The sequence below is a fragment of the Artemia sp. Qi Xiang Cuo genome, chromosome 14 (genome assembly GCF_049724085.1).
Source record: "Artemia sp. Qi Xiang Cuo chromosome 14, ASM4972408v1, whole genome shotgun sequence".
NCBI lineage: Eukaryota > Metazoa > Arthropoda > Branchiopoda > Anostraca > Artemiidae > Artemia > Artemia sp. Qi Xiang Cuo.
In genome coordinates, this window is record NC_142807.1 from 23,394,036 (window position 1) to 23,420,552 (window position 26,517).

The 26,517-nt window shown below is 35.6% G+C and overlaps 2 protein-coding genes across 3 annotated transcripts in view; one reads left to right on the top strand and one right to left on the bottom strand.

The window, feature by feature from the left end:
- The window catches only part of LOC148944280 (gamma-tubulin complex component 3 homolog), a 90,312-nt gene extending 80,677 nt beyond the window's left edge, over positions 1-9,635 (top strand). The window contains exons 14-15 of the mRNA XM_089099780.1: positions 5,812-6,060; positions 8,930-9,635. Of these exons, the coding sequence (XP_088955906.1) occupies positions 5,812-6,060; positions 8,930-9,097 (417 nt within the window). The 3' untranslated portion in view covers positions 9,098-9,635. The remainder of the gene's footprint in view (positions 1-5,811; positions 6,061-8,929) is intronic.
- Positions 9,636-14,620: 4,985 nt separating this feature from the next.
- The window catches only part of LOC148944281 (glutathione S-transferase 3, mitochondrial-like), a 29,276-nt gene continuing 17,379 nt past the window's right edge, over positions 14,621-26,517 (bottom strand). The window contains exons 2-5 of one of the 2 annotated variants that reach the window (XM_089100206.1): positions 24,788-24,920; positions 19,408-19,505; positions 17,373-17,503; positions 14,621-14,817 (exon numbers count right to left, since the gene is read on the bottom strand). In XM_089100206.1, the coding sequence (XP_088956332.1) occupies positions 14,717-14,817; positions 17,373-17,503; positions 19,408-19,505; positions 24,788-24,920 (463 nt within the window). In that variant the 3' untranslated portion in view covers positions 14,621-14,716. Of the gene's footprint in view, positions 14,818-15,533; positions 15,731-17,372; positions 17,504-19,407; positions 19,506-24,787; positions 24,921-26,517 lie in introns of those variants that run through there. The other variant, XM_089100205.1, reaches the window with a different exon arrangement.

Below are 26,517 nucleotides of genomic sequence, written 5' to 3' on the forward strand. Positions count from 1 at the left end.
ATGGCTTTTCATGAGAAAACTAAAAAACAATGCACCAGAATATGGATATAGATTTGCAAGTGTATATCATAAATATGCTTGCTCAATGGTTGACCTTATTATAGCTCAGAAACAATTTTTTGAAGAAAAAAAAAACGGATATGAGAATTCTTGGTAGTCTGGATTTCCCTATGGTAAGAAAAAAGGTAAAGGTCTGATGTAGCAGAAAAAAAGTGAAGGTCTGATGTAGGGGGAAAAATTCCATTTTCAAACCCAAGTGGCTCCTCCTCCTTGCGATTATAAAAAGACCCTTTGGAGAATTTCAAGAAATCAAACGCTTTAAGCTTGGTAAAAGAGAGAAGGGGTTTGTACAAGAAGTTATTGAGTGATATATCTTACAAAACAAGAAGAAAGTAAAAGGAGTTGAGAAGGCGTTAAAGTGTAAATTAAGAAAATGTGAAAGGGAGGCTGCGGATAAAATTGCCAAGGACCTGGAAAAGTGCAACTACACGGTATAAAAGTAAGATATCGTATTTACACGTTGAGAAGTTGAGAAGAGGAATTACTCAGTCTGGACTTGTCCCAGTTAAAGATAAAAGCGGCGTCTCAATTAGTGGTAAGGAAAGTCTAAGATAGGCAGAACATTTTTAGAATTTGTGAGATAAAGCTATAGGAAATGATATAGAAAAAAGAATGAAAAAACTTCGACAGTTTGGAATTGAAAAAGAATTTACTTTGAGAGGAGTTACCACACAGTACTGAGAGATTGAAAAATAGTAAGTTTTGAGGTGCGAATAGTGTGCTAAGTAAGCTTTTGAAATATTTTAGCTGCGAAGTTAGTGATAAGTTACTGAAGATTATGAATATAATTTGTGAAGAAGAAGAAGTACCGAGGGATTTTTGGAAAAATTCAATGAAACTCCTTTATAAGAAAGATGATAAGAGGGAATGTTATAAATGCTGAGACATTAGCTTGATTTCTAGTGGAAATAAATTACTTGACATGATGGTGCTTATTAAACTAAGAGATGCAGTGGAAAAAGTTCTAAGAGAAGAACTGTTTGGCATTAGGAAGGGAGAGGATGCGCAGACCAAATTTTCACTCTTAGATTAGTAATTGAGAACTATCTGGATCATCAGACCCTCTTAGTCTTCAGTTTTATGAAACTTTAGTTTATGGAACTTTAAGTTTATAAAACATTAAAAAAAACTTCAGTGAACGTCCCACCCTCGTATGGTATACGGGATAAGCACACTAAACTGACTAGTACAATGTAGATACTGCTGTGGTTATGGTAGGAAGTGAGGTTAAAAGCTGCTTCGGTGTGTTATCGGGACATAACCAGGGTTGTATCCTACCCCGTTTATATGGACTGTTTTGGTGGACTATGTCCTGACGACCACAGCAATAGGCTATGTGAAAACATCGTATCAAATGGGAAGGAAAAAGTCGTCTATACTTAGATTATGTGGATGGCGCGAGTCTCCTAGATAAAAATGTTGGCGAAATGAATGAACTTACGGATGTTTTGACAGTTCAGATTGTAAGAATAAGTTTGTAAATTAATGACGAGGAGACTATATCACTTAGCTTAGGAATAAATGAGGTTTTGAGAGTTCAGGTTTCAAGAATAAGTTTGTCACTTAGTCTAGGAATAAATTAGGGCGAAGAGGTGATGTTAGATAACAAGAAAATCAAGTAAATAGCTTCATTTAGTTGGATAGTATTATTAGTAAAGATTGTGGATGCAGTGAAAATGTAAAAGTAGAATAACCACAGGGTGTTGTTTTGTAGTTGAAAAGGTTCGGAAGGATAGGAAGGTAGCCTGTAATTCAGGAGTAGAATATTGGAAGCCATGGTATTCACAGTGGTCAAGTATGGGTCTGAAACATGGGCACCTCGAAAGGCTGATGAAGGTTTTTTAAATGTTTTCAATGGAAATTGCCTAAGGATGGTTTACTATCGATATGATTAACTGTATGTCAAACATTAAGTTGATCGAAAAATTTGATTCTATTCTCTTCCCTGGGCTATAATAATAGAAAATTTAAGATGGCTTGGCCATTTTCTACGGATAAAGAATGATAGAATGCCATAAATTGTGATTTTTTGCCATCTTTCTTTGAAAATGAAAAGAAATGAAAAATTGACGAGCCATCTCAGATAATAAAATTTCTCTGAAGACCGGATCGTGGAACGTTCGATCAATAAAAGCAAATGCAACCTATATATGATGTAGAAGATAGGCAGAAGTATGGAATCGACATTCTCGGCTTGTCGCAAACTCAGATCTCAGATCAGAAACTATGATTGTGGTACATCGACTACTATTATCCCATCGAAAGAATCATACCACCTGTATTACTCAGGAGTAGATGACAGCTCTGGTTTGCATGGATTTAGATGTCTCCTTTCTGTTGCTGCAAATCATGTCCTTATTGCGTGGGAACCAGCATCTCCAAGAATTGCTAGAATAAGGCTAGAGGGCGATTGATGAAGCAAAGTCTGTGTTTTATGACTATTTGAAACGACTTCTGGTGCACGTTCTGCCCCGAGACTTTCACGCTCTTGCTGGAGATTGGAATGCCAGAGTTGGACTGAAGAATGACTCAACTCGGTTTGTATTTGGCTCATTCCACCTATGAACAGGCTTTGACGACGGTGAAAGCCTCATTGGTCTTTCACTAGATGAGAATTTGGTCACTTGCAGTACGATATTCTAGCACGAAAAGCCATTTTATTACGTGGTATTCCAATGACGGAGCTACCAAGACCCAGATAGATTATTTACTTGTCAAGTCTAAATTCCAAAGTTCTGTGCTGGATTCTTGCTCATATCTTGATGCCAACACGGGCTCCAAGTATGGCTTCGACCGCAACCTGATGCTGACTAGAATTCAACTTTGGCTCTCCACCAAGCGTAGAAGCCATATACCCCTCAGATTAGATGCCACGGGTCTTAAAGACCCAGGAAGCAAGGCTATGTCCCGCCTGTCTTTGTCAAACAGTTTCAGCGCCATTTCCGATGTGAATGATGAAGAAAACGTCTTCCGGTGGTTACGTAGAGAGAAGATGGAAGAAGTCTGCTGCAGCAATGCAGGAGTCAGCGAAAGAAGTCCTTGGTGCGTTAAAACCAGAACAAAAAAGCTGGATCAGCCGCGAAAGCTTCAAGTTAGCCGAAAAGTGTCGTGTGTTCTGCTCTAAAACAGAGCGCAAAAAGCGAAGAGCGGAAGTTAAAAAAACATCCAGAAGAGGCTGGGAAAATTACCTATCAGAAATGGTGAATTCCATGGAAGTCGCGTCTAAGGCACACGATACCCGTAAGCACTACTAATTTCTAAAGTAGGCCACTGGGAGAACGCAACAAGTCTTTGAGACCATCTGCCTGAGGGACAGGCAGATCATAACGGACCTGTCCGCGATTATATCAAGATAGAAGGAATTTTATCAAGAACTCCTGAAGTCCTCCCATCGTCCGCGCATAACCCCCAAGTCTTCCTCCAGGGTTCCTCCGAGCACCTTATATAGTTTATCCTGAACTCCCTGACATCAATGGAAAAGAAAGTCATTTGGTCACCGAAATACCCTGAGTCTCCTGGTGAAGACGGTCCTCATCCAAAAACTATATGAAACTGGTGCTGAGATTTTTGCCGCTCAAATGAGACCGCCGTTTGACAGAATTCGGACCAAAAAGAATTGCCGAAGAATTGGAAAAATTCAGGCCTTCTTCCTCTCTTAAGAAAAGTGACAATAGAATTACCGTGGAATCCCTTTCAGCTATATCGTGGCAAAGTTGGTTGCCATTCTTCTCCTTAAAAGATTGAAACAGGCCCGAGAGGAGAAAATGAGGAAAGAACAAGCTGACTTTCGAACTGACCAAATTTTTGGTCAGTTTTTGGTCTTGCACTGACCAAATTTTTACCCTTTGGTTGTTGTTTCAGCAGTACTGTAGACACAGTATGCCACTAATCCTTATCTTCATCGATTTCATAGAGTCTTCTATTCAGTCGAGCGAGAAGCTTTCCAGCATATCCTAGAAGAGGATGGAATGCACTCGCATTTCTAGACCTTTTGAAAGCGTACTAAGAAGGCAGATGAGGGTACGGGCTTATGGTGACGAGTCTGAAAATTTTGCTGTAAATTCTTAAGTCAAGTTAGCCAATGTCCTGTCCCCCATTCCTTTCAATTACATAATTGACTAGATTATAGAGAGTTGTGGGCACAGACGAAGAAGTGAGGGGGGTGGAAAATGTGTTCTTGTCACTGATTTGGACTATGCTGATGATATCGCCCTCACCGAGGATGACACACTAAAAGCCCAAATGATGACCTCAGAGTCCCCTTTCAGTATCCCTCGACGGCAACAGCATTGTAAAAGTTGTATAACTTGTCTACCTCGTATCCCTTATATATTCGGAGGAGGTCTGACAAATAAATTGAAAGGCCCATTCGACTAGACTCTTCCAGCTTTGCTCAGCTCACTAAATCACTGGATCCGCTTGGAAAGTTCTGCCTCTTCGATCGGTTGCTGTACGATGTCGAAGCCGTTCCACATGTCTGTGCCTCATGGAAAAGTTCTGTTGGTGAAATTTTGGATGCCGGGCTGGGCGGAGCAGCGTCTAATTCCCATCAAAATAAAGTAAGTAAAACCTAGTTTCAGTGTAAACAATCCTTAAAATGAGCACTAATCTAAAAAGAAACTCCAGTACGAAATATGGGGTAAAATGATTTGGTTGTCAATAAAATAGTTTCTGAAACTACCGAGATGTATGTTTTTATATGTGTTTGAAATTAAATACCAATCTCTCTCCTGCTAATATTCAGCCGAATTTTTGAAAAGGCCATGCTATCAAAATTCGAACGCTTTATTGATGCAAAACTTCTTTCATGAATTTCAGCATGTGCTTCGCTTCTTAGTTTCAGTCATTCGACTTTATATGCTGATTTAATCTCACCTTCTCTATTTGTGGATGTAATGAAGGCATTCGACTCCTTAACACATACGCCAATTTTGGGAGGATGGGATTATGATGCGTGTTGGTTTGTCCAGGCTCGCTTTATTTATTAAAACTTGTGAAAATGACGAAATTCCAAACTTTGAATTTGATTAATTTTATTTTCTGTAATATTTATGTACACAATCACATATATTGTTGGAAAGTTAATTGAATAACCTTATTTTTTTACTACTTGAATTTACGGGAGACAAGCTGGAGTCGAAAAATAGCAAAATTTAAGCGTTCCTTAAATTAGAGTTTTTTATTCAAAATTTAGTTCATGCATTAGCTTATTTAGACTTTTAGCTTATTTGTGTCATCCTAGCCGAGGGGTTGTCACGCTGGATTTGGAATTCTTTATCCGAAGGTCGGGGTTTGATTCCTGGTGTGGCTGGTTATTTGGTTTGGGACTGGGGCCAGGAGCGCGACTCTGTAAATTCAGCCAGAGTCGGGTACTTGGAGAAATCTGGGGAAGGTAACCAGAAAGGTTGTGCGAAAGCACGGGATTGCTGCCCCGTCCCCCATTGCACTTCCTGGCTGAAGGGCCTTGAAATGGAGATCAGCACAGACGGTTTGGATTTTAAGGGTCTAGTGCCGTATCCTTTACCTTTTACCCTTTACCTTATTTAAACTAACCCAATTATTTACCCTCTAATTACGTAATAATCGTACTGGCATATTAATGTAAGGCTTGTGTGGCATAATTCTACCATATCCAATTGTTTGTTTTCGTGTCTGAGGTATTTTGCTTATGAAATGATTTAATGGCGTAAAAGAATTGGATTGGAATTTATTGAACTATTTCTGTTATTACATTAGATATTCACCTTTCAGCACCTGAGACACACCCTTCAATCCCTATACTCTATCATAATTCTATTTGGTGAACTCCAGGAAAAGATGTTTAGAGGCTTTGAGGATGAATGCCGCAAGCGTAAGGAATTTGAGGAGAGAATGGTTGCTCACATTGTCGAATCGTCTGGCTCGCAAGTTGCAAGAGAGAGGTCCAGAAGGGAAGAATTTTCCAGCAATTTTGTGATGAAAATGAAGGCCAAGTTTCGTGTTCTCGCTAAATCATATGAGGTAATATATTCATCTTTTTTTTAATATTTTTGAATTTAAACTTTGAATTGCTGCCTCAGTTTATCGTAATTAAAGAAAGAACGGTTCCGGAAATTGTTCTCAAGTTGCAAGAAGCAAAGTCTTCCTTTTCCTTTAATTTTTGCTATTTTTATTATTATTACATTATTTATTATATTTAGGGGCCATAAAGATGGCTCTTATACTCTTTCTAATTCCCCCCCCCCTCCCCCTAGAGTATTTGCTGTTTCTAATTCCTTTTTTACTACTGCAATTATTTCGCAAATTCTAATACATACCTTTTATGATCTTCTTGTTTCAATATTTTGCCATTTGAGTTTCGTTTGTATTGTCACGGTTCTAAAAGGGAAAAGTTTTCCAGCAGTTTCGTGATGAAAATGTATACTAAGTTTTGTGCACTCGCTAAATCATGAAACTTAGTTTTTATTCTTATTAATATAAATCTTTATAAATCATAAATATTTTATCCCTTTTTAATTTATTCGTCAACGCGGTTATCCAAATAACGACCAACTTCGCCTAAAAAGACGAATGAAGAGGGGGCTTAACAAAAAAAAAGTTTATGTTATTATTTGCTGCAAAGCGTGAAATTGCATTAAATATGAATTGGCAGTCATCGATTATAGTAAGGAAATAGGAAATCTTTCAAAATAATCTGTAACTGGTAGTGAGTTCGCTTAGGGCTAATATTTTCAATATTTTGCAACAGTATAATGACAAATTTATGGAAGGAACAAAATCTATTCAGTCTATATATTTTCGCTTAGGATACTAATCTATAAATTCGCAAAGATGACAGAGACACAAACATAACCCGAACTAAAACCATCCAAACAAAGTACATGGAGAGCAGCTGCTGACAATACACAAATTTTTTTCTAAATTAATACAGTCGATAATATTTTAATACTGTCTGGGGCCTTGGATCAACAATTAAGTCCAAAAGGCATTTGTGTTTTTATGTTGACAGCTTCTGGAGTTACTAGACAGAGTTACTGTTAAGAGGTAACTGGAAAAGACGACTGCGAAAAATTACTGGCATGTGCTAGGGATGTTCAAATTCATGGTACAGGACAAGAGGAGGATATAGAGTCCACATATGTGGCCATAGGATAGAAGGGGGACACTAGGAACTTTTCCAGACATCAGGTGAGTGCAAATATGAAGGCACTAGACGAAAAGTGGACTTCAAGCATGCGGCCGTTGGACAAGACCAAAACGTGCACTTGAGCTTTTGATTCATTTTATTCATATTTATTTTAGTGTCATCTCACTCAGTTAAATTTCAAATTCTGTAGCAGATTTTAAAACTATGCATATTGTATTGTTTCAGTTGAGTTCAGTTTATTGAATCCGATGTAACAACTACACTAAAATTACTAAAAGCAAAAACTTTTGGTAACTAATTTTACATGAATTTTACATGCAACTTGGAAGGTAAGTTTTGTATGGCAGGTTTGGCTTTTGCAAAAGAAGGCTGAATCTCATAGTTTTGAGCTTAACTGGATTTCAGTGCTAAAAATCTATTATTAATAATCTGTTTCGTACTGTTTCAAGCTTCTTTTTTTTTGAAAGTTCAACTCCCCAAGCTAGGGAATCATTTCCCGAATTTATAAGAAGGTTTTTTTTATCTAAGGGGGTCATTTTTATCGTTCGCGACTTTCCAAATGAAATACGAAAAAAATTAAATGAAAATACCCGTAAACAGTATTGTAATTTCTGTAAATTTCTATAACAAGAAAATATAAAACTAGTGATAGAGCGCTAGCCCGAGTTGAGAAGAACGTTTGTGGTTGATAAAAACGGGTTTATATCTCAAGACCTGTATTGCTTGGTGAAACAAACAGGGTACTTCTTGATGTCACTAGATTGAAAACTCGGAGGTTTCCAATCAAATATTTCCAATGACGAGATATTGATACCGCAGTGAGGTGGTCTCAAATCCTTCAAACCTGAAAAATCTCACTACTGCGGTAAACTACAAGACCGAGCCACTTCTTGGTAATGTCTTGCTTCGGGCTATTTCACTAAGCTTGGAGAGTAAGCATCATATTCTAAATGAACTTACAAGTTAGAAGTGTAAATAAACTTACAAGGATTAATGAACAAAAAAAAGTTAAGTTAAAAATATATATTTTCTAATTTATATATGATTATGACAAAGACCAAAGGTTGCGTTTTTCAAAACTTACCATATTTTCATTTTTTTTTGGAGCAAAGGGTATATTTTCTAGAAAAAGATTATTTTATTCAAATCTCGTCTACAGAAATGTAAAAGAGGATGGGGTTATATAGAAAAAAAAACTAAATGAAGCAAAGAACGAAAAAAGCGCTAATGGTTTAGAAGACCTTCCGGCAAAAACTATCGCTAGTATCATTATTTAAAATTGACAATGCTTTCATCGTCCTATTCAACTTGCATCAATAGACTGGCATGACAACGCAGGTATGACTTTGGGTCATGGCTACGTGCAGTTTTCAAAAATATTATTTATTTCGTGAAGTTATTGATTATAAAATAGAGAAAACAACCAGATTCACTAGTTTTCTTCCAAACCTATGAGAGTAACAATTTGAATCTGGCACTGAAAACAACTAGCCAGTAATGCTTTCAATAGCGGCGGAAATTTGCTTTCAAAGTCTGAAGAAAATAGTCTCTGGGATAAGTGTCCAACACCTTGATCTCCTGTAAAATCACAATAATGTCCAACTTGCTGTTTCGTCTTTGTCATAACAATACGTTAAATCGATACCGGGTCTCGAAATCCCTCTGCAATAGCCCGTTTTTCCCCTCTGCCAGCGACTCTACCCACTTCTGCCTTTACAACTAATACCGTTCCAATTTTTTTAGGACAAAGTTCAGGACTTTTTGCTATCCCTGTCATCACAGCCAGATCCAAGTTTGCAACAGCTAAGTTTCAGATTGGACTTCAACGATTTTTATCATCGAAAGAACGATCGTCTTAGTATGTCAGTCACTTTTCAAGCTCGGAGACAAGTTGGGAGTAAGCTTCTATGAAGATGTTCTGGCTCCATGTTCGTTGAAAGCTTCGTTTTGTGCTTCTATATCTTGTTCAGTATTAATTTCAGTTGAGATGTGCTCATCTCAAGGTTTCAGATTAGATTCAGATTTTACCAATTTTTATCATTGGAAGAACGATCGTCTTAGTACATCAGTCGCCTTTTCAATCTGGAAGACAAGTTGGAAGCAAACTGCCATAATGATGTTCTGGTTACTTAATCTTTGAAAGCTTTATTTTGTGCTTCTATTTCTTGTCCAATAATTCATTTAATTGAGTTGTGCTACTCGTCAATCAACAGGCGTTTATTGTCTAATATTGTATGAGACAATATGCTATTTAGTACCAAATGAGTTTATGCTTGGTTGCCATACGTTGAAACTGCAGTTTCGGATTTTTAAAAATTTGGATTTCCTAAAATATGGAGGTCATTGAACTCGCAAAATTTTCGAAAACTACTCTGCAGTATTTATACTATTCAGTTGTATGTTCTTTTTCTGTCAATTATATGCGACTTTTTTCGAATAGTAGTACAATAATTTATTCAAATTATAAGCAGTAAATTAATCTGCAGCACACCAGAAGCTAAGAATGCATGGGTTTGCTACTAATCAAGGACAAAAAATAGATTTAATTGAACAAATAACGTGAAGCGGAACTTAAAAAATTAGTTGGTAAAAGCATGTTCCGTGGCAAATTTATATGCAACCAGACCCATGCACAACATTACATTTCATGACATAACTTTTTTTATAGCAATAAGCTTGGATCCAGCAAGATTGTTGATCTTAGCAAATAATATTTGAACTTGATTGTCATGACGCTTACACAGCATTGCTGGACCTTTACTTGCAGCAGGACTAGGCGTTTTGCATTAGCTGGCGTCTGAAATTTAGTGTTTTGTGGGAATTTATTTGACCGCAACCTATCCAGACTCACGGCGACTGAGCTTGCGGAGTCACACCATTGACCCTCCCCCCAAGCCAAAGATTCGGCGACACCAGGATTCGAACTCTCGTTCTGAAGGACGTAGGATTGCAAGTCTAGTAGTGCAATCCACTCGTCTAATGTAAATATTTGAAGTTGAAAAAAACCTGGCAAAAATCTATGTAGCAGAAAATATAAATTTGAAATAACAAAAAATATCTGACAGTTTTAATGTTAGAAGATGATTCAGAAAATGGAATGAACTGATTCCTTTATTCATGATCCTTTTTTTTTAATCATAGTTGCAGCCACAGCTGCAACCTAGTAAAGAACAGACCACGGCCCATAGTAACCAAAAATTTAAAAACGTTTCAAAAACTGTTTAGTGAGAAAATATTGCCATTTGCAACTGATTCAGGAATAATAGTTATTATTCGATTAATCTTAATGGTAAAAGTTTGTCGCAAAAAGGAATTTATGGGAATTTCAAAAAATGGTCTGAAACGCCTCAAAAATGGCGTCGAATTGAAACGAAAATAAAAGTAAAGAGCGACATTAAAACTTATAATGTCAATCCCTCCTCAATACCCTGCTCTTTCCGCTGAATTTTTACTAGTGATTTACTGAAGCAACTTTGAGTTCAACAGATATAGCTAATGGGTAATTCAACTGTTGCCTTTCAAAATTAGTTCAAAGTATGGAATATTTTACTGTTGAAAGGAAATGCACATCTACGAGCCTTTTATTCTCGAGGCATTGTGAAAATGCTTTCTCATTCTAATTGCCCTTGTGATGGAGTATTCGTTCTTGAAGTGTTAGGAACAAAACTCAAACTTTAGCACAAGGATTAGGAAGCTGAAGATAATTTCCGTTATGTATAAAATAATGTATATTTGCTTTCAGTTTTAATGCCGCTCTTTACTTTGATTTGAAAAAAAAAACTTGGTTTCACGGTTACAATGACGAAGAAAGCTGCCTAAGTCTTTACCTGAGTGCAGAGGGGAAAATCTTCTAAAAGAAAAATACGAAGATCCCCCCACACACAAAAAAAGAAAAGTAGAAGACAAGAAAAACCAGTTAAGTTAGGTAAAAACTGGGAAAGTTAGACTTGTAGCTATTTATTGTTGTAATTGGTAAAATTGGTCACGGTAAAATTCGGTATATTACGTATTTTACCGTAATTTTACGGACCACCATAAAATTGGTATTTTACGTAACTTACGTATTTTACCGCTATTTCACGTATTTTACATATTTTACGACGCCTTTCAATTTTCAGAGCACAAAAGCGTGAAGAGGCTGGCAGAAAAAAAATTGAATATTATTTTGTTTTGTGTATAGCTGTGTTTCCTGGTTTAAAAGGCGGTCTGTCTGGCTTAGGTCTCTTATTATCAGAACGATAATGTGTATTATAGTACAGCTATTTATAATTTTAAAATGGTAAAATATTAGTTGAAATAAAATTAAAAGAAATATTAGTTGAAATAAAATCCCCTATAGCTGTCTACATCAAGATACCAAAAATTAGTCAGAGTATCCGATGTATCCTTTTTTTCTTTGCCGAGGGAAATACAGTGCTGAAGAAGTAGGTATTGCAGTGACTCTAGCAACTTTCTGTCACTAAGGACCGCTGGTGCAGCTGCTTCAAAATGTAGTCCATACATGGGATTAAGACATAAAGTTGGGAATACATTTCAGGATCCTCTGATGCTGTTAAGTAATTATTCCTATACGTTTGTTTTGGAGCTCATTTAGGCACTATTGCTAATTTCAGAATCATGACCCAGTTCAGTCCCTTCAGTAAAAATAGATGAAATGTAGCTTCACTCCTCTCTCTCATACCTCTAACTTTGCTCTTAAGATCATCAGCGTATTTGAGAAAGTATACAAGATCTATAGTTTCAGATCACAAAGATGTCGACAAATTGTGTGACAGACTAAACATTTCACTGACAGTAACCATAGCTGCAAAAAACTGCATCTCTCAAGAGCAGATAGCAAAGAAAGCTTTGCTTGAAGATTCAAAATCTGAATCAGGATGTTCTTGAATTTCCCCAAGAGCCTTACAGATAATAATGAACATTTCTTTAAACAAAATGATGGCTTTTAAGTGATCCACCCATCTAGTCTCGCAAAAATTATTCAATCTTATTCTTTTTGTCCCTGTGATAACATTAATTTCTTGAGCAATTTGTTTAAAAATTGCAGAGCGTTTAGGTGAAATTCTAAAGAAATTAATTAGCTCTTTCAAAGTTCCAAGACAATTTCTTATGACAGGTATATTGCACAAATGACACAGGGCTAATTTAAGGAGTGACTTGCACAGTAAAGATGGGGAAAGACTAAACAGAGTAGGCCTATAGCAGCTAAGCAGCACAACCTTGAAACTGCCCACTCATAGATGAGGCTCCATCATAAACTTGCCTCCCTAAGTATTTTAATTGCTTCCCATTCCAAGTTAGATTAGTATCAACCCAACCAAGGTCTGCTATCAACCGTTTCTTTTTGGAAAAGTCTACAGTTGTTGATTTCCTTTTTGACATGATGGACAACTAATTAACAAACAGGGGCGTTGACTTCTATATAAACACTGAAAAAGCACTGGCCACTCATAGATGAAGCTCCATCATAAACTTGCCTTCCTAAGTATTTTAATTGCTTCCCATTCCAAGTTAGATTAGTATCAACCCAACCAAGGTCTGCTATCAACCGTTTCTTTTTGGAAAATTCTACAGTTGTTGATTTCCTTTTTGACATGATGGACAACTAATTAACAAACAGGGGCGTTGACTTCTATATAAACACTGAAAAAGCACTGGCCACTCATAGATGAAGCTCCATCATAAACTTGCCTTCCTAAGTATTTTAATTGCTTCCCATTCCAAGTTAGATTAGTATCAACCCAACCAAGGTCTGCTATCAACCGTTTCTTTTTGGAAAATTCTACAGTTGTTGATTTCCTTTTTGACATGATGGACAACTAATTAACAAACAGGGGCGTTGACTTCTATATAAACACTGAAAAAGCACTGGCCACTCATAGATGAAGCTCCATCATAAACTTAGCTTGGTAGTATTATTACTGAAGAAAATGGGTGCTGTGAAGATGTTACAGGTGGAATAGCCAAAGGTGTTTTTTCATAGTTGGAAAAGTTTGAAAGCATAACAAGATAAGGCTGCACGCCAAAATTAGCATATTGTACGATACAATAATATCAGAAGTCAAGTATGGTTCTTGAATGAACTACTAATATATAGGAAAATTAATACTATGCTTGGAAAATTAAATAAACTTTCTTTCATCCTGTTAATGAGCAGATGTCACCCCCAGAAGGAATTCCAAATCACCATTAATACCCCTATATTTATTTCACTTTGGCCTTTATATAGTCAGTTGAAACTTCTTTGGGACTGAGTGTCCGAAATTTCCTTATCTTTTTTATTATAGTAGGGTTCAGAAGTATGTTCAACCAACTGTTTCTTTTGGGAAAAGTCTATAATTGTTGATTTCCATTTTGATGTGATGGACGACTAATTAACAAACAGGGGCGTAGGCTTCTATATAAGCACTGAAAAAGCACACACGCGACTTAAAGGAAGTTCAACAATCTTAGGAGCCCAAGGTTACCAGCACGTGGCTTACATGACAGCAGCCTGGCATTGTTCCCAACTATCTTCACAAAATAAAATTATCATGTGGAGATTGTCACACATTACTATTCCATGTGACAAACGTCCGAAAGGGCTCTCAAATCTACTTTTACCGATATAGGCGATTTTTGTTAAAGTGGCCAGGATCTGAATTGTGCAATTTAGAATTAACTTACCTGCTTGTTTTCACTCAAAACCCAATGAAGAGGAAGCTGTTGAGATAAAACATTGACGTTTTAATACCGGTTTAACAGGAATAAACAACTAATGGTGCATAAGGTTACACAGCCGAATCAGAAACATTCAGAATAAGCTCATATTTAGTTTATTAAAATATTGGGTCAGTGGCGCTAATTCATTAGAATTTAGGGGGGGGGGGAATCATGAGCGTAGGGAGGGGGGCAGCGGCCCCCCCCCTAGACCTTCAAATTTACAGTATATATGGCTTAAAAAGCAGCTGGTTGTCAAAGCAGTTTCTAAAAGGCCCTCCAACACACTAACGACTGCCCCCCCCCCCCTAGACAGTATGCTGCCTACGCCCATGGGGGGAATATATTTTTCAATATCCAGGGTAGGGGAGGCAGATTTGTCTTTTTCAGTCTTTTCAATGAAAATACTCCATAAAAGTTATTTTTCAAAATCTAGGGGAAAGGGTAAAAGATCTGAGCAGTGGCCCCCCCCCCCTTCAACTGGCGCTATTGTACTGGGTAACATTAGATGGCTCTGGTTGTTTTTACTATATATAGATAATCTTGCTTTTCCCTTCATTTCAGTTTCTCATTCTCTTTGCGCTTTATATAGCAATTATATCTTCAGTTTACACTAATTATGAAATACTTCAGCATCCTGTTAAAAATTTGGTATTTCTAAGATTCTTGTTCGAATCAATGGACCTTTCCGAGTGAATACTACAAACACATTTTTCTTTCTATAAAAGACAGAAATATGCAACAACTAAAATTTTATTCTACCATGAAAAAGAAAGGTACATCACAATCACAGTGGCCACAAGTCAAAAATTCATCAAGAATAATGAGAATTTAAACCCAGTTCAAAAGTCGAAAGGCAAATGCACTGGTCGTTCCCAGAAGAGCGAGCTGACCTATGTAGTGTAAACCACCTTGCAATCGCTTTTCGGGATCTAAAATTAGAAATTATTATTAAGGCTGACTGAACGTTAAACGCATTTTTGAGGGATTTGTGTACAAAACGGACCGAGTACTATCTAATCAGTTTGATATTTGAGAAAAAATTTTATCAGTGGATTATTGAGATGTTTTGATTTGAGACAGGTTATGGTTTGTGCATGAAAGGGGCAAAAAAAGAAGAAAAATTCAGAAACGAGCAGCTGAGATGTGACTCGCTCAATGAATGGACAATTTGAATTTCGTGATTTGCAATGAGGTGTCCTTGGCAGGGGCGTTCCGTGGGGGGTGGCGGGCACGCCTCCCCCCCCCCCCCCCCCCAACGTTTTTCGGTAAAATTTTCGCCGAAGGCGATAATTTCGGCCGAAATTTAGCAAAATTCTTGATTTCGGCAGATCGCCCCCAAATAAAATGAGCCTCAGGACGCCCCTGGTCCTTGGTGTAAAAAACAATGCGAAACAAAACATACTTAGCAAAGGATACTTGAGGTATGATTTGCTCACTGGATGATTGAGATGTTTAATAAATATGTTGATGGATGATAAATGATGCACAATGATGAAAAAAAGTCATTAATTAGATGTTTACACAAATTGTGAAATACTTCAGCGTCCATTAGAAAATTTGATATTTCTATGGTCCTTATTCGAATTGCTTAATCTTTTTGAGTGAATACTACAAAACGCAATTTTCTTGCTATAAAAGACAGAAATACGCAACAAGTAAAATTTTATTCTACCATGAAAAAGAAAGGTACATCACAATCACAATGGCCACAAGTCCAACATTCATCAAGAATAATGAGCATTTAAACCCAGTTCAAAAGTCGAAAGGCAAATGCACTGGTCGTTCCCAAAAGAGTGATCAGACCGATGTAGTTGAAACCACCTTGCATTCGCTTTTGGGGATCTAAAATTAGAAATTATTATTAAGGGTGACTGAATATTAAACACATTTTGAGGGATTTGTGTACAAAACAGACGGAGTACTATATAATCAGTAGTGGGTAATTCAGATGTAATGTGTTCAATGGATTATTGAGATGTTTTGATTCGAGACAGGTTATGGCTTGTGCAAGAAAACGGGCGAAAGAAAAAAAAAAAAAAAAAAAAAAAACAGAAACGGATAGCTGAGATGTGACTTGCTCAATGGACAACTGGAATCTCGTGATTTGAAATAAGGTGTAATTGTTGTAAAAAAAAAAGAAAAAAAAAGAAAAAAAAAAAAAAAAAACCATTTAGCAGGGGATACTTGAAATATAATGTGCTCAATAAATGATTGAGATGTTCAATGAATATTTGATGGATGATAAATAATGATATGGATTATTTTGTTGTTTTTCCGAATTTTTTTTTCAACGAAAGTACAAAAATAGCATTTGAAATGAAAATACCAAAAATGAAGGTATTTTTCAAAATCCGGGGGAAAAAACACGGGATAATTGGCCCCTTTAGTTTGTCCCTTCAGAACACTAGTGTATAACTTGTGGAACTGAAGAATATCGATCGATCTAAGAAGATTAATTATTACCTTCAGCATAATATATTCCTACTTTATTCATAGATAATAACCCAGACATAACAATCAGGGATTTAACCATAACAGAGTACATGGCTCGAAATGACGGACAGAAAAAATTAAACACAGCAGAATGAACTATATATACTTACAACAGATAAAAAATATTTTCTAAGATTGATTAGATATTTAATACTATGAGATATTAGAGAAGAACTTTATTTTAAGCTAAAATTACCAGTTAAATATATTAGAATTTGAAATCAGGTGCGTGCCAGCTGTGTATCACTAAGTTTTGTAATTAGTTTAAGTCTAAATAGTTTTCTTTCTTTCTAGTCTGCCATTTTCCTTTTTGTTGTTTCTTTTGTCAGTGGTATTAAAGGACTTAAAATACGCACGCATATTAGGGAGATCACCTCAGTGTTACAAAGAAAAAAAAGGCAATGAATGAAAACAAGTCTTAGTAATCGACGAGAACATACCGTATCGGGAATCTGGGTCTTCGAGATCGAAGAAACAGCAATCTAGATTTATTTAATCGACAATAAGCACAAACAGTGCGAACAACTATAAGCTAACTATATAAATAATTAGATATGCGTGCACTGAAAATCATGAAACCAGAGTGAGCGATACAGGCTTTTAGTAGATGAAATATCTACAGAAAAAAAAATTGTGTTTGCTAATCATGTGGAAATTGCATGAGGCGTTGAAGAATACAATACGACTGTACATATTATATATATATATATATATATATATATATATATATATATATATATATATATATATATATATATATATATATATATATATATATATATATATATATATATATATATATATATATATATATATATATATATATATATATATATATATATATATATATATATATATATATATATATATATATATATATATATATATATAATTATACATCAAAAGCTTCAGGGTTAAATACACCCTGAATTACTTTATTTCTCAGAATCTCCTCCCAAGAGGGATAAATACATGAAAAATTAAATATTACCTCCAGTATAATATCCTTTAGCGTATGCAATTCTTCCAGCAATCCAAACAGCTCCTGCTGTGGCACTCAGTAGCGGATATTGAATTCCGCCAACAAGGAGCATAAACAAAAATTGAGGATATACTTCAAGCCTTGAAAAAAGAAACATTCTTTTGTCAACATTTTCTTGACCGTTTTTTACAACTTTTAATGAGACTAATATGTTATATTCTTAAACTTCTTATAATGAACCACACTTCTCAAGTTAGGAATTATATTTTCAAATAGAAACTTATATACTTATACTTATAAAAGGGAAAACTGCTTAGGCACGTAAGCATAGGTTTATCTTGGGTATGAGGGCTGGACAAATATAAAAACGCAAAAAAGACTGTAGTACGAAAAAAAGACTAATTATAAGCAAAATCTACAAAATTTTAATATCTCGATGAAGAAGTAAGAACCTTTGGAACTAAAACATTAGTGGAAATGTACATGGTAACTTCATAATTTGTCATACATAACTGTTTCATTTGCTAACTGAACACGAGTTTTCATTCAAATCAGACGATTCGGAAAACCGAAAAAAGGGGTTATGTTTTTTAGAAAATTTCCAAATTGCCACAACTGGCTCTGTTTTTGACAATTGCAATATTCGAAGAAATAATTTATATGAAAAAAGAAAACAGCCTTCCAGGCATATCTAAAATCGAATAATAATCGATTCCTTTTGTATTAAAATATTGTAAATCAGGTCCCCCATTCTTTAATCAATATTACAAGTGAAAATAACAATTTACTGTTTAACCTTATATTCCTAGACTCAATGATAAGCTTGGAAAAATTTGAAACCAACATAATCTCTCCGTCGCCTTCAAGAATGAACAAAAGGTTTTATAACAGTTCTGGGAAAGATAAAACTTATTCTGTACTTGGTAGTGGCTTTTACAGAGTCCCTTGTTCCTTTGGGAAATTCCAGATTGGCAGAACCCGTCAACGTTTGAGGGAAAGACTACACAAACAAAAGCTTTCAATAAACAAATATCTAAAGTCCAAGAGCAGAAAAGAAGAATTTGACTCTGCTCTGGCACTCCAAGCTTTTGAATATCAAGATCAAAAGTTTTTTTTTAGGCAACTTTAGTTCCCACATAAATGGTTTACCCCGATCTTTTAGGGAAGCAATTGAAATTAAAAATAGACATACAAAGACCTGGCTTTAAATAGACATACTGGGGATATTTCGATAAACCCAATTTACGGTATTTTAACGCGAAGAATATCAGCAATTATTCCTTCTCATTTTAAACCAAGATCAATTGACGGCAATAACACAATCAGTTCAGTAGACAGTTTGCATTAATCGCTAGGGAACAGAGTTCTTGCCCAATCTAATTTTTAAATAGTCTTTCATTTGTTCTTGTCTTTTTCTTCTTTTTTTTGTCAGGGTTTCCTCTGTCCCGTTAGAGTTCACTTCAAAAGGTTAGCGTTTTTTTTGTCTGTGTGTGTGTGTGTTGAGCACTAAGGACGGCTTATCGGAGGTCCTTGTCGAAATATCGGCTTTGTCTTTTCGGTTCACTTCTTTTTTCAACTGGCTTAAAATTCCCCTTGTTTCTTGGTTTCTTAATTATTTTGTATTTTCTATGTTTTTTTAATGCCTCAATAACGTTTACTCAAGCATCCCCTATTTCGGAAACGTTTTATAAATGATAAAAGGTCTATTCATAATGCGATTTTACTAATACCGAGATTTTGCTACGCTAATTTGGGCCAATAAAAATTTTTCATAGAATTTTTCAGCCAATTAGAAAATCCTGTGAAAAATTTGATTGGCTTAGATTGTCGCTAGCCAAACCTTGGTATTAGTAAAATCGTATTGTGAATGGGGCTAAAAGTTGAAACTCGTCTGTTACTAGCTGTTTTTAACGCCAGTTCAGAGATCTGATACCCTTTGTTTTCCTACATTCTTTAGCTTTGTCCTTGCGTCTATGGTTTAGGAATTGTTGTAGCTATAATATTCCAATGAAATATAAGAAAAAATTTAGAGAGGGTCAATTACGTATTCTGATGGGCTCTTTGGTAACAGTTGAACAATTCATTATCGGCACTATACATTACTGGATAGTTGATTTTGAACTTCCTTCTCATTTTTCCAACCTGAAAGAGAAATATAATTATACTACAGGGTAAGGGTGAAGGCGGGGGGAGTGGGCTTAAATTACTTTTGATACAAGTTTAAATTATTTCCCTATGAGCTTGTCGAGGCAAACAAGGATTTAGAACAAACAGTCAACACTCAGAGACATAAGCAGGAATTTATTAAGGAGAGGTACAAAAATAACCCGAAGTGCACAAATTTGGATGAAAAGACCAAGCATACGGTTCAACAATGCTACTTATTACCTTCCTTAAAGTACCAAGGACATCAAAACAAAAACATTTTTTTGTCCCATGGACTCACCTTAGTCGTACTCATACATGAAACCACCACTTTCTAAGATTTTTCTTTCGGTTGTTTCAAAACTTGGGGCAGTACAATATTTTCGTCAGTGTTACCACATTGAGCCGTGAAAACAAATTAGCAAAACGAATTTGTTAAATTTGAAAACGCTTTCCATCCGTGAAAACTCAAATACGGTACTGACAGTTTGTTGACTACTTAAGACAACTATACTTTCAAAAGAAAGCTACGCCTTCTTCAGCTATTTTTGCTAGATGTCTTAGCTTGTTTTTATGCTCATTTCCCCCCAAGTTTTTTTTTTAATTTGGCACCCCCTACTACATAATGCTGCATATCGAGGCCTTTTACATTAAAAACTGAATTCCTGATTTTTTTTTTATCCTTTAAAGATATAAATTGTTGCGCAAAGTTTCCGCTTAACCAATCTAAACTATCAGTTTCAATTTTCACTGTTCTTGGTGAATAGCCAGTTTTCTAATTCATGCAATTCCAGAAATGGCATCCGAAAATGACCCTTTTCAATGCCATATGAAACTGAGACGTGGCACTTTCAGTCTCGACTAACAAAAATAAATGATAGCTTTTTTATGAATCCTTATCCGTCTGTCCCCGACCAGCCATTCTATATCATGATCCCTTGGGAAAAAAGTATACATCAGTTTTGGCTCTTTCTGGTGCCATATTCCGCTCAAGCACAGCACTACCAGTGCCAATTTACGAAAGTGCACGAAGATTAAAATTACCCTTCATACTAGGCCTTCTCTGTCTCTCTACGACCACCTTTATTATACAATTACCCATGGGAAGCAAAAGAAGAAAAAAGGAGACAGATCAGTTCCATCCCAAAATTAGATATGCCTTGTTTTCCAAGCTGGGATTTTTGAAGATGGCACTTTCTATAGAGAACCTTTTATATCGATTTAACTCCATGCTGGAGGGGTTCCAGGCTTTTTTTTTAGGATTGACAGAAATTTCTTAGCACAAAAATAAATTATAGTTCAGTGGAATCTTAATAAGGTGTAACATTTCCGAACCAATACCAATTAGGAAACGTTCCTTCCCAGACAACTTCTTCAAAAAGGTGGTAAAATGTTTTGGTAGCTATGGTCCGTTATTTGATTTTTACTAGGCAGCAGCTACTACTGGAATCATGTTAAAACTAAAAAGCACGTAGATATAAGCAGTATATTTCAAACAGGCCTTTAAAAAGCTCTCTATGATAATACAGCGCTTCACTGGGGCTAAGAGAAGAAGAATACAAATCTTTACTGCCCAAAATAGGAGCAATTTTCTTCAATTTTTAGGATGGAGGGCTGAAAACCTCCAGTTAAGGGTTTTAGATCCTGGTGATTCCAGTAGTATACGTTTTGTTCCAAACCGCCGTTTTCGAGAGTTTTGAAACTCTTTTCGAAATTCCCATAAATTGCTTTTGTTGTTACATTTTACTTTTACATGGATAATAGTACTGTAACTAAACCCCGGCGCCGCGCCGATAAGGGAAGACCGGCGGCGGCGGGGCCAAAAACAGCAGCGGCAGCGCGCAACCGGTAAGAAAACAGTGGCGCGCCGCCGGCGCGATCAATGTTGACCGCAAACATTAATCACAGCTTAAATTTACAACAGATTCGGGCCTATTCATGAGATCAAAACTTCAGTAGTTGCTGGCTGGAAACTGGTCTTCTTCGTTATTCATCAAGAGAAGTAGAAATCTGGTAGAAACAAAATGGCTGTGGGATTTCCGAACCCTTGCATAATAGTTGAAGTATCTATTAGCTATGTATTCTTAACATAAACAATTATCAAAATTATTAGTCTTTTTTTCATCGAGCATTACTACACACAAAACTTCAACTACCGTAACAAAAAATTCGTCAGTTATCTGGGTAAAAATTTTGAATATAAGTTTGAACTTAGAAGCTTAATTTTTTCCCAATGCCCTTTGCCAATATCGGTTTTGTCACCTTTAAAACAGTTGAAATGGGCGACTTTGATATTGATTTGTTTTTTTGTTTTTGCTCTTTTGGATTCCTAAAAAGCCTTCCTTGTATTAAAAACTGGTTTTTAAATTAACAATTAAAAAAAATATACATTTTTAAGTTTTTTTGGCTTCTTTATAGAATATATGTCATGTCGGCTAATGCTGAACTGCTGCTTTTTTTATTACTTTTGGATATTATTCATTTTTTCTTTTGGGGATTCACTCCAAGTTATAAACTCATAAATACCTAATATCAACTAAATTATAAACTACATCTAAAAGGAGTAAATTTATCAAATTAAAAACTACATGGTGAACACTTCACATGCGAACACTTCAATTTCAATGAAACAAAAAACACTTAATGGCTTATTCGGTATGAAGAAGTGCCAGCTATTTTCTTAGGTAAAAATGAAAAGCTCATCCGTTTGAAATGTAATTAAATGAAATAATATGCAGACTGAAGTAGCTCCAGGAAGGTGTTGAAATTTTCTTCCTAGTTCGTCACTTTCAATCCAAGCAAAATGTTAGGAGACTTAGTATCAGTTATTGAGTTTAAACTTTGATTTCTAAACACATTTTGATTTTTGCTCATATTTCCAAATGCTCCCAAAATTACCACCTCAAAAAAAAATTCGAGATATTATCATTTAAATGTAATACCCCCCCCCCCTCTGGATACCACCTTGATAGGATACCGTCTCAGCTTTACATTAAAAAAATAATTTACTTAAGGAAAAAAAATCATCATTGCAAATTGTGTAAAAGATTATTCGGTAAAAAGTTTTGTACCACTTCCGATCTGAGTAAACATTAAAGAAAATACACAAGAGAAAAGTTTTATAAATGTAAGGTATGCAGTAAAGCTTTTTTCCTGTTGCCTGATACCGTGTGGTTTTTTTTTACTTGGTGCCCATTAAAAACGAAATTTTTGTGTTAAATAAGTAGTTCTTGTATCTTTTTAAAAGAGCTTTACGGCGTTTACGGAGCTTTACGGAGTAGAGTAGTACCTTATACTTTGGTACTACTCTACTCACTTCAAGCTTTCAGTTTTGTCAATAGGGCGATACCTCAGGAACGGCTAAGGGCACTACATTGAAATTGTCAGGACATGTTCAATGGGAAGTTGAGCTAAATCAAAATACACCATTTTCAAATTATTCAATTTTCTTTTGCATTTTTTTTATCTACCCTGAGGGCTGTGGGGGGAGTGTCATCCTCAAAGATATACCTTTCAACTACTTTGAACAAAATGGCTATCTCAAAATTTTGATTGGATGTGTTTGGGGAAATGGAAGTCACAGGATTATCCAAGGGGGAGAAGTTCAAAAACTGCATCTGCCTTTGAGTCACTAAGACTAATCAGGGGGGGGGGGCGTGGACGTCCTGTATGCAAGTGTGAATGGAAGCAAGGAATTTTTGATATGGGTGTAGATAAAATAATATAAAAAATTTTACAACAAAAACCATAATTAGCTAGGTCGCTATAAGGTTTAAAAAAAAAAACACGCGAAATAACGTTAAACAGCTTAGTGTTCCTTGAAAAAAAAAATTGAGGGTATGAGTAACGGGATACAATGACAACAACAAAAATGTCGAAATTATTCAGAAATATCTCAAATTATTGGAAAACTGAGTCATAGATTCGCCGTGGCATTCAATAAGACCCAAAGAATCTAATTAAAAGAGAGCAAACACAAAAGCCAAATTAGGCCAGTAGCCTATGAGAAATCGCAAAATACCCAAGACAATGAACAAGTCCCAATATGGGGCCCTGGGTCTCTCAAAATATTTCAATGGTTTCCCAGGGAATTTGATATCATTTTCTTCCGTCTCCACTTTAAATAAAAAACAATTATATTTTGGCACCCCTGCTTCAATTATTATCATTTAATAATGATAGCCCCTTATCCCCCCCTATAGGCAATAACAATTTTTTTATGAATCATATTTTTGGGGTAACTTCCGTTTCAATCTTTAATTCTCCAACCTTGCACATAGCTTAGTCTATAGCTAAATTTTGTCTCAATAGAAGGGTGTTTGTTTTTTTAGGGGGGGGGGGCGTAAAATTTTTTCAGAAAGAAGATTGTATTTTCTTTAATCTATCAGGCATTCAACAATTGTGCATTAAACATTAAGAAAATCTTATCTAAAACCAGCAAAAGAAAACAAATTCTGCAAACTTACGATTCAGCTGTAGAAACAATCTGTCAACTATCAATTTCAAAATCCAACTGAAGCTGTATAGTAGTGAATGCGTTCTATTCAACTTAAAAACAAAATTCTTTAATACGAACGATGTAAGAAATAGCAATTGGGAAGCTGCATTCGAAATGATTTAATGTCATTTCATAAAGATGATACTTTTTCTGTCAAAGAAGAACTGTGTATATTGCAATTGCATCTGTCTGGTTTTTATGCAAAGTAAAAAAAAAGACAAAAATTAACGAACAAGAAAGTAGTGAAGAATTATGGTATGCAAAGTAATATTTGGCAGGGAAAGTCACAGGTGATAAATCGCTAGGAGTGGCACCGTGATTGGGTGATTTTTGGGGATTTGGGAGACCAAATTTTTTTCGGGGTGACGCATAGATTTTCGGGGAAATACCCGAAAATTCGGGGATAGTGCAAGCCCTGCTTGATTTCTAATCAGGAAAATCGAAATAAAGAATTGCCGCAAAATTAATTCAAAGTCAGCCGAACGCCACCGCCTCTGCCGGCAGTGGCACGCCGGCGGCGGTCAACCGGGCCTCTAGTTGGCGGCGTTCGGTCGATCCGCTGGCTTGGCGCCGGGGTCTAACTGTAACTATTTCTGAATGAGTGTTGTCTATTCTATGGATTTGATAAACAATTCAGTAAAAAAAAAACGTTTTTTTTAATATTTGGTTACAATGAACTGTCTACTAGATAGCAGCTATTTGAGCAACCGTGATCAGCTTAAAAGAAAGCCTGATTTGGTTTCCAACAAGAGCTAAAACAAATCCAAGCACTATACTATACCTGTAGCGATTTCCATACAAGCATAAAGGCAGACCCAATTCCAACAAGTATTACATAGCCATAGTCTGATTGGAAGTGAACATTTGCCATGATGTGTGTTCCGTAAGTTGGAGCAAACAAACGACTGATAATTCTAAAAGAAATAATATACATATATCTAATGCATAAAATTTAAAGAATAAATAAAATCGCTATTTGTGAAAAGCAGCGTTTCACACTCCTAGAACATATTTTGGGTATATTGAAATTCACACAGGCGAAACATTTGTGCTATATTTTACGTTCACTACTTTAAAGTCCATCTTTTTTTATTTTCCGAGTAAATTCAATAAAAACATAGACAAATATACACAAAAACAAACTAAAACAAGTGAAACACTAGTAACTAATTGATGAGCATACAATCAATAATAAAATAAAATCAGCAGCTTATTTCTTTGAAGTTATATATGTAGTTATTTGGATTTAGAGCTAAAAATTGCCAGTCACTATCACATTCCACCAATCATAAACATCAAAGGAAACTCTCTCTGATAACAACTTGAAGGTATATGTTCCCTAAGAAACATGTAATTTTGTGACTGACCAACAGCTGTAATTTGCACTGAAAAGATAGGGAACATTAATGTGTAATTGTTTAATGTGTTAATGTGTACAACTACCAGTAATTAATACCAATTACTAGTAGTTGGTCCAATTGGACTCACTGGACCAAGCCAAATCATGATAAGTACAAAGGACATCAAAACTAATCTTAGGTCTATTCCTTTCTGAAAACCATAATTTTCTAAGATTTTTTGTTTGGTTGTTTTAAAATTACGAAGTTCTTAGGGCAGTACCATACTTTCGAAAATTAATACACAAAACTAATCAGCTAAATTTGACAGGACTTTTCCTTGTAAAAATGACACATTAACAACTTGTTGATTCGGAAAAGACGACTACACCTTCTCTAGCTATTGTCATAAGTCTCTGGCTTAGTTTTTGCTATTCTCCATGCTTCTTATTTTTAAATTTGGTGTCCGTTATTACCGGAAACTTCATAGCTGCATATGGTCTTTATCATTAAAAATTAAACCAAAATCCTGATTTTTCTCATTTTTAAAGATATATGCGGTTGCGTAGTTTCTAGCTAATCAGTTCAAAAAACCAGATTTCTCTTTCACTGTCGTTGGTACTCTAAGACTTTATTAGTGTCAAAAGTTGATTAAAAATAGCAACATTTTCTGCATGTTTTTCACCAATTGAAAAAAAAAAAAATAATAAAAAGCAAATTTCAAAACCTGCAATGCGGTTGATGAATAAATTTGAATCTCAATTACTGAATCATGTTAAAGTCGCCGTCTTACGTTGAAACATTAAAAGTGTAGGACTACAGAAAAATAACATACCAAAATCTTGAATGGAGAACATATAGTTTGTATCGTTTTAAGTTCCAACTTCGTTCTCCAAATTTTTTTTTTTTTGTAAACTTGAAGATCGTTTATTAGGGCAGTTAATTTTGTAGGAACGTTAGCTACTTATCAAAGGGTAAACCAGCAAGTTGTAATAGTGAAGTTTGTTGCTATTGTAAAACCCACCACAACACAATCATAATAGTTGCCTGGACGAGATAGTATATAGGAAACTCATCACATGCCAAAAACAACAGCTAAATGGAGTTGAATAGATTATAAATATATCTTGTCTCTGATGCACTTAGCTTTGCTTTGGGGCACATTCTTGGCATT